This window comes from Lipotes vexillifer, unplaced genomic scaffold, assembly GCF_000442215.2.
Source record: "Lipotes vexillifer unplaced genomic scaffold, Lipotes_vexillifer_v1.1 scaffold1924, whole genome shotgun sequence".
NCBI classification, from domain to species: Eukaryota; Metazoa; Chordata; class Mammalia; order Artiodactyla; family Lipotidae; genus Lipotes; species Lipotes vexillifer.
In genome coordinates, this window is record NW_006771134.1 from 99,242 (window position 1) to 114,074 (window position 14,833).

General features: G+C 43.5%; 1 protein-coding gene and 1 pseudogene across 1 annotated transcript; both read right to left on the minus strand.

Moving 5' to 3' along the window:
• Nucleotides 1-314: 314 nt before the first annotated feature.
• LOC103069770 (copper chaperone for superoxide dismutase-like) lies at nt 315-1,006 on the minus strand. The gene is made up of 3 exons (XM_007446528.1): nt 725-1,006; nt 550-653; nt 315-468 (listed from the first exon to the last, which is right to left on the minus strand). The coding sequence occupies exons 1-3, from the start codon at nt 1,004-1,006 to the stop codon at nt 315-317; spliced, it is 540 nt and encodes a 179-aa protein (XP_007446590.1).
• Nucleotides 1,007-7,954: 6,948 nt separating this feature from the next.
• LOC103070051 (hsp90 co-chaperone Cdc37 pseudogene) lies at nt 7,955-8,906 on the minus strand (annotated as a pseudogene).
• Between the last annotated feature and the right edge of the window lie 5,927 nt (nt 8,907-14,833).

A 14,833-nucleotide genomic window follows, 5' to 3' on the forward strand; every position in this document is an offset into this window, starting at 1 on the left:
TGACCCTGAGAAGGATACGGCCCTCAGGAACTGTGTGGCTTTGAATCCAGTTTTCTTTGCCTCTAAAGCCAAGAGGTGGCCCTCGACAGGGAGGACAGAGGCAGAGGGACTATGGTTATTAAGCCCATTAAGGGACAACAGGACATGGACAAAACACCAAGTTCCATATGAAAATAAAACTTTATTGCCAAGGGAAGATCACAGCAACCCCTACACACCCCACACACTAGTTCTCCTAGGACTGGGTGAGCAGGGCCTCCCTCTGGAAGTGCTCAGCAGGGAGGACAGTGACAGACCCGAGGCTGAGGCTGTGCTCAGAGGTGGGCGGGGGGACTGGCGGGCTGCTTTCGCCCGTCGCCAGCGATGGGCCGGCTTCGCTCCTCCCAGATGGTGAGCCCGTCGCAGGAGCAGATCTGCTTGGGGTTCTGGAAAAGGCCAGCAGAGCGTGCGATGATGCCACAGGCCAACCTGAGGAAGAGCAGTGGGCTTGAGATGAGCACCTGCCTGGCCCTCCCCGGTCTCCGCGGGCACTGCGGGCAGAGCACTCACCTCTCTCCTGAGTTCCCTGTGATCCTGGACAAGGGATGGCCACCCCGGCCCAGGTCGTCTTCTCCCTCATCGACGACCAGGCTTCGGCCAATCACATCACACACCTTTGAGGGGAGACAAAGACCTCAGACAGTGGACCTGTTAGGAAAGGTCCCCGCCTTCTTTTCCACCTCACCTTCAGCCTCTCATCCTCTATCCTGAAGACGGCTCGGCCATCAGCTTCAGCGTGGATGTTCCCTAGGTCTCCGCGGTGCTGCAATGAGACCCGGGGGGAAAGGGCATGTGGGACATGGCTGCTAACTTCTGGCTTCCCAGTATCTGGTTCCCCTTCCTCAAAGTACCAGTGTCCTCCTATGGGTCCAGTCTGGTAGGATGAAGGGACGGCCCAGGACACAAGGAAGGCAACTGGACTCTCTCTCCCTGGAACTAAAATCCTGGGCACGCTGAATGACAGCATGCTGAAAACGGCCAGTGACCCCCTCCCTAGGAAGTCACGTCACTAGACCAGGCTGCTTCTCCTACAAGGCTGCTGCCCAGTCTGCATCCAAGCCTCAGAATCTAGCCTGGTTCCTGCTTCTTTCCAAGCCCACTTCTCCAGCCTCCCGATGACTCTGTGAGCCCCTGGTAGTCTGCAGTTCCCCTGGGCTTAAGTTGGCCAAGCTTGGCTTCTTGACCATCAGAGGCAGCCAGCATCCCTTCCCTGACATCCGGCCTCCAGGAAAAGAAGAAACACAGGGGCAAAGGGCGTCTCCTGCCCCCAACACCTGGTTCTGCCCACCTTCTCCCTTGAAGGTAATAAAAATGTCCTGGGACTTCCCTGCTGGTCCAGTGGCTAAGACTCTGCGCTCCCAATGCAGGAGGCCCGGGTTTGATCCCTGGTCAGGGAACTAGATCCCGCATGTTGCAACTAAAGATCCCGCATGCTGCAACTAAAGATCCCGCATGCCACAACTAAAAAGATCCTGCACACCGCAACTAAAAAGATCCCACACGCCCCAACTAAGACCCGGTGCAGCCAAATAAATAAATAAATAAATAAATAAATATTTTTAAATGTACTAACACAGCTACTGAGCTCCACCTACATCAGACACCCTCTGCCAGGCAGGGTGGGAGGTGATGGTGTATATGTGGTCAACCTCCCTCAAGGGGTTCAGGGCATGGTGAGGAGACAGACATGGAACAGACTAGTGATTACAAAACACAGGGTTAGCACAACAGTGAGTATGTTTCCTGGTGACAAGGCCCTACTGATGAGTCCCAGAGACCCACGTCTGTCTGTGCAAATAAATTGCCCCCAACCTGACACTTGGGCAGAAGTAAGAGCCTGAGCCAACATGGGCTGGTACACATGGCCTTGCTGCAAAGCAGGGTCACAAAGCATGTCACTGTGTGATGGGGCTGATGAGCAAGCAGCAAGAAGAGCCACTTCTGCTTTGTTTTCCTTTAGGACGTCTGCTGCTCACACCTGGCACCTTTTGTTGTGCCGGGTGTTGGGGGCCTTTTGCGGTAGGAAGATAAAGGAGGGGGAGGCGTTTCCAGGACTGGGCGGAGGAGAAAGTGGCCTGGTGTGTGGCTCAGAGGCATGATCTGGCAGCAGAGGGTCAGGAGACGCAGGCTTTCTAGTCCCTCCCCTGCACACAGGTGGGTGGAACTGGGCCAGGTGGCACTGAACGTCACACCAAGTAGCCACGTGAGATCTGTACCCTTGGGTACTGGGGAGCTAAGAAAGGTTTCAGGCAGGGGTGTGACCTTGTCACTCCATGCTTTGGAGCAATTCCTCTAATACCGTGCATGAAGGGAAAGGACTGGAGGTGGATGGGGAGAGAAGGGAAGGAAGCTTAGAAACCAGTTAGGAGATGTGCAAAGGGACAACCAGGCTTGGACATAAATCCCCATGCTGAATTCAATTCTGTCTGGACAAAACCAGATGCTGAAATCCAAAAGGAACATGCCAGTCATCATGGCTCCTTGGACACGTAGCTCTTGCTCAAGTCTTCCTCTGCCTATACCAAGGGCTCGGGTACAAGATAGCAGCTGGCTCCAGCCCCTTCAGATGCCCTGCCCCAAGAGGGGCCCAGGCCAAGGCACAGGTCACGAGGTGGTCTTTGGCCCTTCAGAAACTCCACTTCCTAAGAGGCATAGGGCTGCCAGTTCCCAGACCTCCTTCTTGCCGGTTCAAGCCTCCAGGGCTCTGTTTACAGGACGTCCCCTGTTGAGCCTCCATTTCCACTCTCCCTTCTTCACCTGCCTGATTCCTGCTCAGCACCTTTCAAGGCTTCAATGAGGAAGACTGCCTCTAAGATGCACCCCCTGGATTCACACCCTGTGTGCTCCACCACGAAGGTGGGCTGGACCTGGCGTCACCTCCAAGCTTACGTTACAAAAGGAGTGTGGCTTCAGTCTTGGATGCCTTCTCTCTCACTCACTTGCTCTGATGGCAGCCAGCTGCTGTGCTGTGCACTGGCCTAGGGAGAGGCCCACCTGGCAAAGGACTGATATCTCTGGCCAACAGCCAGGGAGGCCCTGAGGCCGGCCAACAGCAACATGAGCTTGTGTGGAAGCGGGTCCTCCCCACATCGAGCCTTGAGAGACCCGAAGACAGAGGCCCCCAGCTAAGCTGTACCCGAATTCCTACCCCAGAGAAACTGTGAGATGACAAATGCTTGTTGTTTTAAACCTGGGAGTTCCCTGGTGGTCCAGTGGTTAGGACTTGGTGCTTTCACTGCTGTGGGTTTGATCCCTGGTTGGGGAGCTAATATCTGCACAAGCCGAGCAGCTCGGCCAAAAACACCCCCAAAGGGCTTCCCTGGTGGTGCAGTGGTTGAGAGTCCGCCTGCCGATGCATCCCGGGAACCTGGCAGTGGCGGGCTGCACAGGCTCCCCGGAAGAGGGGTGGGGGCCGTGACCTGTGCTCGCACACAGGCCCCTTGGTGGCAGCAGCAGCAGCCTTAGCGTCTCCTGCCCGTCTCTGGTTTCCGAGCTTTTAGCCGCGGCTCCCGCCCGTTTCTGGAGCTCCTTTAGGCAGCGCTTTTAAAACCCCTCTCCTCGCGCCCCAGGAAACACAGAGGCAAGAAAAGGTCTCTTGCCTCTTGGGTAGGTCCAGACTTTCCCCCGGACTCCCTCCCGGCTATCCGTGGCGCACTAACCCCTTCGGGCTGTGTTCAAGCCGCCAACCCCAGTCCTCTCCCTGCGCTCCGACCGAAACCGAAACCGAGCCTCAGCTCGCAGCCCCGCCCGCCCCCGGCGGGTGAGCACACGAGCCTCTCGGGCTGGTGAGCGCCGGTCGGCGCCGATCCTCTGTGCGGGAATCTCTCCGCTTTGCCCTCCGCGCCCCTGTTGCTGTGCTGTCCTCCGCGGCTCCGAAGCTCCCCGCTCCGCCTCCCGCAATCTCTGCCCGCGAAGGGGCTCCTAGTGTGTGGAGACCTTTCCTCCTTCACGGCTCCCTCCCACTGGTGCAGGTACCGTCCTTATCCTTTTGTCTCTGTTTATTCTTTTTTCTCTTGCCCTACCCAGGTACGTGGGGAGTTTCTTGCCTTTTGGGAGGTCTGAGGTCTCCTGCCAGCGTTCAGTAGGTGTTCTGTAGGAGTTGCTCCACGTGTAGATGTATTTCTGGTATATCTGTGGGGAGGAAGGGGATCTCTGCGTCTTACTCCTCCGCCATCTTGGAAAGAGTCCCCAGTATTTGTTTTTCTCTTTCTGACACTTCACTCTGTATGACAAATGCTAGGTGCATCCACTTCACTACAAAAAACTAAGTTTCATTCCTTTTCATGGCTGAGTAATTCTATTGTATATATGTGCCACATCGACTTTATCAATTCATCTGTTGATGGACACTTAGGTTTTTTCCATGTCCTGGCTATTGTAAATACAGTTGCAATGAACATTGTGGTACATGACTCTTTTTAAATTATGGTTTTCTCAGGGTATATGCAGGGTAGATTAATTGATTACCTCTAGTAGTTTTCTCATAGTCTTTAGGATTCCCTATGTATAGTATCATGTCATCTGCAAACAGTGACACCTTTACTTCTTTTCTGATTTGTATTCCTTGTATTTCTTTTTCTTCTCTGATTTAGCTGTGGCTAAAACCTCCAAAGCTATGTTGAATAATAGTGGTGAGAGTAGACAACCTTGTCTTGTTCCTGATCTTAGTGGAAAGGCTTTCAATTTGTCACAGTTAAGAATGATGTATGGCTTTTATTATGTTGAGGTAGGTTCCCTCTAAGCCTACTTTCTGGAGTGTTTTTCTCATAAATAGGTGTTGAATTTTGTCGAAAGCTTTCTCTGCATCTATTGAGATGATCATATGGTTTTTATCCTTCAGTTTGTTAATATGGTGTATCACATTGATTGATTTGCATGTATTGAAGAATCCTTGCATTCCTGGGGAAAACCCCACTTGATCATGGTGTATGATCCTTTTAATGTGCTGTTGGATTCTGTTTGCTAGTATTTTGCTGAGGACTTTTGCATCTATGTTCACCAGTGATATTGGCCTCTAGTTTTCTTTGTGACATCTTTGTCTGGTTTTGGTATCAGGGTGATGGTGGCCTCATAGAATGAGTTTGGGAGTGTTCCTCCCTCTGCTATATTTTGGAGGAGTTTGAGAAGGATAGGTGTTAGCTCTTCTCTAAATGTTTGATAGAATTCACCTGTGAAGCCATTTGGTCCTGGGCTTTTGTTTGTTGGAAGATTTTTAATCACAGTCTCAGTTTCAGTGCTTGTGATTGGTATGTTTATATTTTCTGTTTCTTCCTGGTTCATTCGTGGAAGGTTGTGTTTTTCTAAGAATTTGTCCATTTCTTCCAGGATGTCCATTTTATTGGCATGTTGTTGCTTGTAGTAATTTCTCATGATCCTTTGTAATTCTGCAGTGTCAGTTGTTTCTTCTCCTTTTTCATTTCCAATTCTATTGATTTGAATCTTCTCTTTTTTTCTTGATGAGTCTGGCTAATGGTTTATCTATTTTGTTTATCTTCTCAAAGAACTAACTTTTAATTTTTTTGATCTTTGCTATTGTTTCCTTCATTTCTTTTTCATTTATTTCTGATCTGAGCTTTATGATTTCTTTCCTTCTGCTAACTTTGGGGTATTTTTTGTTCTTTATCTAATTGCTTTAGGTGTATGCTTAGATTGATTATTTGAGGTGTTTCTTGTTTCATGACGTAGGATTGTATTGCTATATATTTCCCTCTTAAAACTGCTTTTGCTGCATCCCATAAGTTTTAGTTCATCATTTTTTCATTGTTATTTGTTTCTAGGTATTTTTTGATTTCCTCTTTGATTTCTTCAGTGTTCCCTTGGTTATTATGTAGTGTATTGTTTAACCTCTATGTGTTTATATATTTTACAGATTATTTTTTTCTGTAATTGATATCTAGTCTCATAGCGCTGTGGTCGGAAAAGATACTTGATACGATTTTATTTTTCTTAAATTTACCAAGGATTGATTTGTGACCCAAGATATGATCTATCCTGGAGAATGTTCCATGAGCCCTTGAGAAAAATATGTATTCTGTTGTTTTTGGATGGAATGTCCTATAAATATCAATTAAGTCCATCTTGTTTAATGTATCATTTAAAGCTTGTGTTTCCTTATTTACTTTCATTTTTGATGATCTGTCCATTGGTGAAAGTGGGGTGTTAAAGTCCCCTACTATGAATGTGTTACTGTCTATTTCCCCTTTTATGGCTGTTATATTTGTCTTATGTATTGAGGTGCTCCTATGTTGGGTGCATAAATATTTACAATTGTTATGTCTTCTTCTTGGACTGATCCCTTGATCATTATGTACTGTCCTTCTTTGTCTCTTGTAAGAGTCTGTATTTTTAAGTCTACTTTGTCTGATATGAGAATTGCTACTCCAGCTTTCTTTTGATTTCCAGTTGCATGGAATATCTTTTTCTATTCCCCCACTTTCAATCTGTATGTGTCCCTGGGTCTGAAGTGAGTCTCTTATATGCAGGATATATATGGGTCTTGTTTTTGTATCCATTCAGGCAGTCTATGTCTTTTGGTTGGAGCATTTAACCCAGTTACATTTAAGGTAATTATCAATATGTATGTTCTTATTACCATTTTCTTAATTGTTTTGGGTTTGTCATTGTAGGTCTTTTCCTTCTCTTGTGTTTCCTGCCTAGAGAAGTTCCTTTACATTTGTTGTAAAGCTGGTTTGGTGGTGCTGAATTCTCGTAGCTTTTACTTGTCTGTAAAGGTTTTAATTTCTCCCTCAAATCTGAATGAGATCCTTGCTGGGTAGAGTAACTTTAGTTGTAGGTGTTTCCCTTTCATCACTTTAAATATGTCCTGCCACTCCCTTCTGGCTTGCAGAGTTTCTGCTGAAAGATCAGCTGTTAACTTTATTGGGATTCCCTTGTGTGTTATTTGTTGTTTTTCCCTTGCTGCTTTTAATTTTTTCTTTGAATTTAATTTTTGTTAGTTTGATTAATATGTCTTGGTGTGTTTCTCCTTGGATTTATCCTGTATGGGACTCTCTGCACTTCCCGGACTTGATTGACTATTTCCTTTCCTATATTAGAGAAATTTTCAACTTTAATCTCTTCAAATATTTTCTCAGTCCCTTTCTTTTTCTCTTCTTATTCTGGGCCCCCTATAATTTGAATGTTGGTGTGTTTAATGTTGTCCCAGAGGTCTCTGAGAGTGTCCTCAATTCTTTTCATTCTTTTTTCTTTATTCTTCTCTGTGGTAATTATTTCCACTATTTTATCTTCCAGGTCACTTACCCATTCTTCTGCTTCAGTTATTCTTCTATTGATTCCTTCTAGAGAAATTTTAATTTCATTTTTTCTGTTGTTCTTCATTGTTTGCTCTTTAGTTCTTCTAGGTCCTTGCTAAATGTTTCTTGTATTTTCTCCATTCTATTTCCATGATTTTACATATCTTTAATATCAGTACTCTGATTTCTTTTTCAGGTAGACTGCCTATTTCCTCTTCATTTGTTTGGTCTGGTGAGTTTTTACTTTGCTCCTTCATCTGTTGTATATTGGAAGATAAATGATGTTTACTATATAGAATACTCAGTGTGGATGAACAGTGAAAACATAACCCACAGTAACTGGAGCAGGCCCCTCTGCTGGGGACCCCATCCCTACCCCATGGACCAGGCTGGGAACCTCTACTTGTCCCTGGATGCCTGAGACTTTTGCATAATGCTGAAGTGGGGCGAGCTTCAGGAAGTGAAGTCCCTTGACTCTAAGCAAAGACTTGGATGAGCACTGGGGGTATGGCAATGGTGGAGGGGTTGAGCAGGCCCCTACAGGCTAGGTGGGGGAGTAGCAAAAGTGGAGGAAGCCAGGAGCTAGGGAGATGGTGTCTATTTTTGTTTTCTGAAAAGGGGCACACAGGGACCTGCAGGCAGTAAGACACAGCTGAGGTGGGTCATGCACTGACATCTTTCTCATCACTCGGCTTGGAGGCTTCCAGCAAAGGGTCGCTGGGATTTGTCTCCTCCTCTTCCTTGGCCTCATTGGACTTGGAGTTGGGGACTCAGAGGCTGGAGTTGATACAGTGATGCATGTGGTACTTCATGTCGGTGGGTTCCATCTTGCTGACAGCATCTTGTAGAATCTGCACATCATTCACCTCAAAGCATTTCTGGAGTTCCTCAGGGAGGGACTCGTATACCTTGATGGGGTCCAGGCTGCTCGGCCAAGCTGCTGCTTGCACTCCTCCTCCTCGTACTCCTTCATGACCTTCTTGATGCGCAGCTTGGCCCGGCCCTGCACGCAGTCTTTGAAGGCCTTCAGCTCGTCATTGAAGCCCTCCATGTACTCACGGTCGGAAGTCTTGATCTTGGTGAAGAACTGCCAGAAGCAGGCATGAGGGTCCACCTTCAGGCTCTTGGCCAGCTCCATGATGAACTGCATGACAATGGTCTGGTGGGCCACCTGCTCCATCAGTGCACATTTCTCCTCCACCTCTAGGTCAAAGCACCAAATAACCAGGTAGTTGGCAGTCCCTTCCCACACCAGGTTGACGTCCAACAGGTACTTCTGGCTGTCATCCCAGCAGCAGAGCATGCTGAAGTGCTTGATTGTTTCTCATACTTCTCCATGAAGGTTTTGTGTTTCTGCTCCCTCACCTCCTCCAACTCCACTTCCACCTGCTCAGGCTTGGTATTGACCATGCTCTTGCTGAAGCAGTCCTTGCTGAGCGTGTCCACATTCCAGGGCATGCTCTTCTTCTTGCGCATCTCCTCTAGCTCCTGCTCCCAGCTCCGCTCCTCCTTGCACAGCTGCCTGCAACCGTTACAGCTCGGCCCTGCTGCCCTCAGCCTTGCCACCTCCAGCCCCTTTAACTTCCGCTGGCACTTGGACACCTGTCTTCTCATTTTGCTTAACTTACTGTGCTTGAGATCTCCTTTTTGCCGGCTGCAGGTTCATAGTTCCCACTGTTTTTGGTGTCTGCCCCCCAGTGGGTAAGTTGGGTTCAATGGGTTGTGTAGGCTTCCTGGTGGAGGGGACTGGTGCCTGTGTTCTGGTGGATGAGGGTGGATCTTGTCTTTCTGGTGGGCAGGACCATGTCCAGTGGTGTATTTTGGGATGTCTGTGACCTTATTAGGATTTTAGGCAGCCACTCTACTAATGGGTGAGGATGTGTTCTTCTCTTGCTAGTTGTTTGGCATGGGGTGTCCAGCATGGGAGCTTGCTGGTCATTGAGTGGAGCTGGGTCTTAGCATTGAGATGGAGATCTCTGGGAGACCTCTCGCCAATTGAAATTACATAGGGCCAGGTTGCCTCTGGTGGCTTAATGTCCTGAATTTGGCTCTCCCACTTCAGAAGTTCAGGCCTGACACCCGGCTGGAGCACCAAGACCCTGTCAGCCACATGGCCGCGGACGTAGGGAGTTTCTTGCCTTTTGGGAAGTCTGAGGTCTTCTGCCAGTGTTGTCGGTGTTCTGTAGGAGTTGTTCCACGTGTAGATGTGTATTTGACGTATTTTTGGGGAGAAAGGTGATCTCCATGTCTCACTCCTCTGTCATCTTTGTGTGTGTGTGTGTGTGTGTGTGTGTGTGGTACGCGGGCCTCTCACTGTTGTGGCCTCTCCCGTTGTGGAGCACAGGCTCTGGACGTGCAGGCTCAACGGCAATGGCTCACAGGCCTAGCCGCTCCGTGGCATGTGGGATCTTCCCGGACCGGGGCATGAACCAGTGTCCCCTGCATCGGCAGGTAGACTTTACTGCGCCACCAGGGAAGCCCAGTTTTGATTTTTTGAAGGATGTTATTACTCTGTGGACTGATCAGCAGCTGATCAATGTATATTTACTGCCACAAGACATGACTCGGGACATGGCTCTGATTCACTATTGAACACCTACTATGCGCAGACACTATTCTAGGCTCTGGGAAGTAAAGGCAGATTAAGTTTGACTTCATTCAGCTTCCATTCTAGTGAGGAAGAAAGACAACGATAAATAAATACAGAATTACATCAAATAACATCAGATAGAAATAAGAGTGGGAGGGGTAAAAAAGTAAAATCTTATATGGTTTTAGGGTTAACAAGAGATAGTGACCATCAGGGAGAACTGCTTTAAATGGGTTGGTCATGGAGTTCCCTGGTGGTCCAGTGGTAAAGAATCCACCTTCCGGTGCAGGGGACATGGGTTTGATCCCTGGTCTGGGAATTGGGATCCCACATGCTGCGGAGCAACTAAGCCTGTGTGCCACAACTACTGAGCTTGCACACCACAACCAAGAGAGCCCATGTGCTGCAAACTACAGAGCCCATGTGCTCTGGATCCCATGTGCCACAACAAAGAGCCCCCTCTGCAATGAAAGACTCCACATGCCTCAACAGAACCCCCGTGTGCCACAAATAAGGCCCAAGGCAGCCCCCCCAAAAAAGAAAATAAATAGTTGGTGTGGTCAGTTCATCAAAGACCTCAGTGGGGTGAGGGGGCGGATCATGTGAGTATCTGGGGAGAAGAATTCAAGTCTCTAGCAGCAGCAGGTACAAAGGCCCTGGTGGGTGCACCTTTGCACCTTCAAGAAATATCTTTGTGTTTACAAGGAATACTGACGGGGCCCGCAGGGATGGAAAATTTGAAAGGTTAGAGTGGCTATTAGAGATCAGACTAGTAAGGTTGTGCTTATAGCAAAATTTTCAATTTTATTGTAGAGGATTGAAAAGAAGATGAAGCATTTCATTTCTTTAGAATCACAGTGGCTGCTGTTTACAAAACAGGTTTTAGAGGCAACAAGGAGACTAAGAGGCTATTAGTCTCCAGACAAGAGACGATGGTGGTCCAGATGCTACTCATGGCAACATATATAACATTTTGTGCAGGATATATTGTAAAAGTAGAGTCAAAGTACTATCTGGATGTTGAGTGTGAGAGAAATAGAGGATTCAAGAAAGACTCCAATATTTATGAAACGAAAGCCTTATCAGGGACAGAGATAGGGATTCTGAGGTAGGTACGTAGGTATAGAGTGACATATGTTATATGTCAACTTGGCTAGAACAAATAACCCAGATTTTTGTCAAACATCAGTCTAAATGTCACTGTGAAGCTATTTTTCAGATGAGGTTAAATTTAAATCAGTAGGTTTTGAATAAAGCAGATGATAGATAGATGATTGGTGATAGATGTAGAGTAAAAGGGAAAAGAATGAAAATACTGAAAAGATCTGGAGATTGTGACAGAGATAAACCAGGAGAATAGTATGCTTCACATGAAGAGAGTGTTTCAAGAATAAAGGATATAAACACTGTGAAGCTCTCTAGAGAGGTGAAGACTATAGACTAACTGCTGGATCTACCAGTGTGAAGGTCATCAGTTATCTTAACAAAAGCAGTTCACTGGAGTGGTACAGAATATGTGTTTTTGTCCCAAGTATTACTCTCTTCTTTGCTTTGGTTGCAATTCCAAAACTCTATAGAGAATTGTAATGTTTAGTGTGATATATTCTAAACTATATATTTAATGTTTATTTAGGAGGCAAAGCCTTCAAATAAAATTTAAATTCCACAAGACAAGCCTTGATCACAGCCAGTAACCAGTTTCAAGTTGCCAGAATTCTGTAATAATTCTTCTCACAAGATGCTAAAAATTTACAAAGCACAGTCAAATTTTATTTTCCTATTGTCTCCTAATTTATTACCAAAAAGTATTATCTCAACCATGAGAATGAGAAGAGAAATAAATATTTAAACTACAAGACAATTTTTCAGAAAGACTTGTCAGAATGACATTTTTAAACTGTGTGAAGCAATTCAATGAAGGTTTTTGGACTTGTCAGAATGACAAATTTTAAAAGTGTGTGAAGCAATTCAATTAAGGTTTTTTGCCTATTTCAAGAAAGCACACTAGAAACCAAGCTATATGATTTATATGATTATATGACATATTACAAATATTTTTATGGTTACTTATATTTTTTTAAAAGACTCTATAGGTGATTATCACAAACCTAGAATATTACCAGAGTTATTTGTATACTTTTAGCATAATTTTTTTACTGTATTTTTAAATATAGTTAAATAATGCATTACAACTTCAGCACCCTTACAAATTTTTTTCTGTTTTTATTAGAATGATGCATGAAATAAAATGACCATGTTGTCAAACCACAAGAATACTGGTTTTTTTTTCAGAGAAACAGTCAAAATCAATTTCCTTTTTCTTAAGGGTAAATGGAATATTAGAAAATCTTTATTCTGTGTTTTTTTAATTTATAGATGAAGATATGCAAAAAAACGTAATAAAGCATAGTACAAATATAGTCTGTCATTTAAAATACAATAATGACACCAAAAGCAAAATTTATGAAAAAAATAATAAGCTAGACTTTATTAAAATGTAAAACTTTTGCTCTGCAAGAGACTTAGAGGACCAGTTACAAGCTGGGCAAAAATATTTGCAAAATAAACATCTGTAAAAGAACTTATCCAAACTATACAAAGAACTCTTAAAACTCAACAATAAGAAAACAAAAATTTCAATTAAAAATGGATAAAAGACCTTAATAGATACCTCACCAAAGAAGATATACAGATAACAAATAAGCATATGAAATGATGCTCCTCATAATATGTTATCAGGGAAATGCAAATAATTATAATTGATATCTACTGATATGCATGCCTTTGGTTCTTATATCCACTTTTTTCATCACAAAATTTATATATGTGCAACTACACAGAGGCAACTTTAATTTTTTAAATTGACATATAATATTGTATTAGTTTTAGATGTACAACAAAATGATTTAATTTATGTATATTTTGTGAAATGTTTTCCATAGTAATTTTACCTAACATCCATCAACACACATAGTTACACATTTTTTCCCTGTGATGAGAACTTTTAAGATCTATCTCCTAGCAACTTTAAAATACTCAGTACAGTGTTATGAACTATAGTCACCATGCTGTACATTATATCTCTAAGACTTATTTCTCTTATAACTGGAAGTTTGTACCATTTGACCACTTTCACCCACCTACCCAACCCCGATCCCCACCTCCAGAAACCACTGATCATCTGTTCTTTTTTGATTAGTTTGGTTTGTTTTTTGCATTGTTTTTTAGTTTAGATTTCACATATAAGCAAAATCATACAATACTTGTCTTTCTCATCTGACTTATTTCACTTAGCATAATGCCCTCAGTGTCCATCCATGTTATCATAAATGGCAAGATTTCCTCCTTTTTTAATGCTAAACAATATTCAGTTGTTTATACGTATTTTCTTCATCCATTCATCCTTCATTGGACACAAGTTATTTCCATGACTTGGCTTTTTAAATAATGCTGCAGTGAACATGTGTATGCAGACATTTTTTCAAGATAGTGATCTTACTTCCTTCAGATAAATATCCAGCAGTGGAACGGCTGGATCATACAGTAGTTCTATTTTTAATTTTTTAGGAGCCTCCATGCTGTTTTCCATAGTGGCTGCACCAATTTACATTCTCACCAATAGTTCACAATGGTTACCTTTTCTCCACATCCTCACCAACACTTTTTACCTCTTGTCTTTTCATGATAGTCATTCTAACAGGTGAGAGGTGACACCTTATTATGGTTTTGATTTTCATTTCCCTGATCATTAGCGATGTTAAATACCTTTTCATGCACCTGTTGGCCATTTGTATGTCTTCTTTGGAAAAATGTCTATTCAGATGCTCTGCCCATTTTTTAATCAGCCTGTTTTGTTTTGTTTATACTTCTGAATTGTGTGAGTTCTTTACATATTTTGGATATTAACCCTTTAGCAAACATATGAGTTGAAAATATTTTCTCCCATTTGGTAGGTTGCATTTTCATTTTGTTGATGGTTTTCTTTGCTATACAAAAGCTTTTAAGTTTAGCTAGGTCCCACTTGTTTAGTTTTGTTTTTATTTTCATTACCCTAGGAGATGGATCCAAAAAGATATTGATGAAGTTTATGTCAAAGAGCGTTCTGCCTATGTTGTCCTCTAGGAGTTTTATAGTTTCCAGTCTTATATTTATAGTTTCCAGTCTTATATTTAGGTCTTTAATCCATTTTTAGTTTATTTTTGTGTATGGTGTTAGAGAATGTTCTAATTTCATTCTTTTACATGTAACTGTCCAGTTTTCCCAGCAATTATTGAAGAGGCTGTCTTTTCTATTGTATATTCTTATCTCCTTTGCCATAGATTAATTGACCATGGGTGCGTGGGTTTATCTCTGGGCTCTCTATCCTGCTCCACTGATCTATATGTATGTTTCTGTGCTAGTATCATACTGTTTTGATTACTGTAGTTTTGTAATATCATCTTAAGTCAGGGAGCCTGATTCCTCCAGCTCTGTTCGTCTTTCTCAAGATTGTTTTGGCTATTCTTTTGTGTTTCAATACAAACTTTAAAAGTTTTTGTTCTGGTTCTGTGAAAAATGCCATTAGTAATTTGATAAGGATTGCATTAAATCTGTAAATTGCCTTGAGTAGTATAGTCATTTTGACAATATTGATTTTTCCAGTCCAAGAACACTTCTGTTTGTGTCATCTTTGTGTTCTTCCATCAGGGTCTTACAGTTTTCAGAGTACAGGTTTTTTGCCTCCTTAAGTAGTTTATTCCTAGTTATTTCATTATTTTTGTTATGATGGTAAATCAGATTGTTTCCTTAATTTCTCTTTTTGATACTTCATTGTTAGTGTATAGGAATGCAACAGATTTCTCAGTATTAATTTTGTATTCTGCAAATTTACTGAATTCGTTGATGAGTTCTGTAGTTTTCTGGTAGCATCTTTCAGATTTTCTATGTATCATTTTTTGTCATCTAAACAGTG

Bases quoted from the DNA above. Each gene is read 5' to 3' on its own strand.
- LOC103069770 (XM_007446528.1), bottom strand. From the start codon at position 1,006: ATGCTGTCATTCAGCGTGCCCAGGATTTTAGTTCCAGGGAGAGAGAGT. The intron at 654-724 runs GTGAGGTGGAAA...CTCCCCTCAAAG, and splicing joins TAGAGGATGAGAGGCTGAAG to GTGTGTGATGTGATTGGCCG. The intron at 469-549 runs GTGAGTGCTCTG...GCTCTTCCTCAG, and splicing joins ACAGGGAACTCAGGAGAGAG to GTTGGCCTGTGGCATCATCG.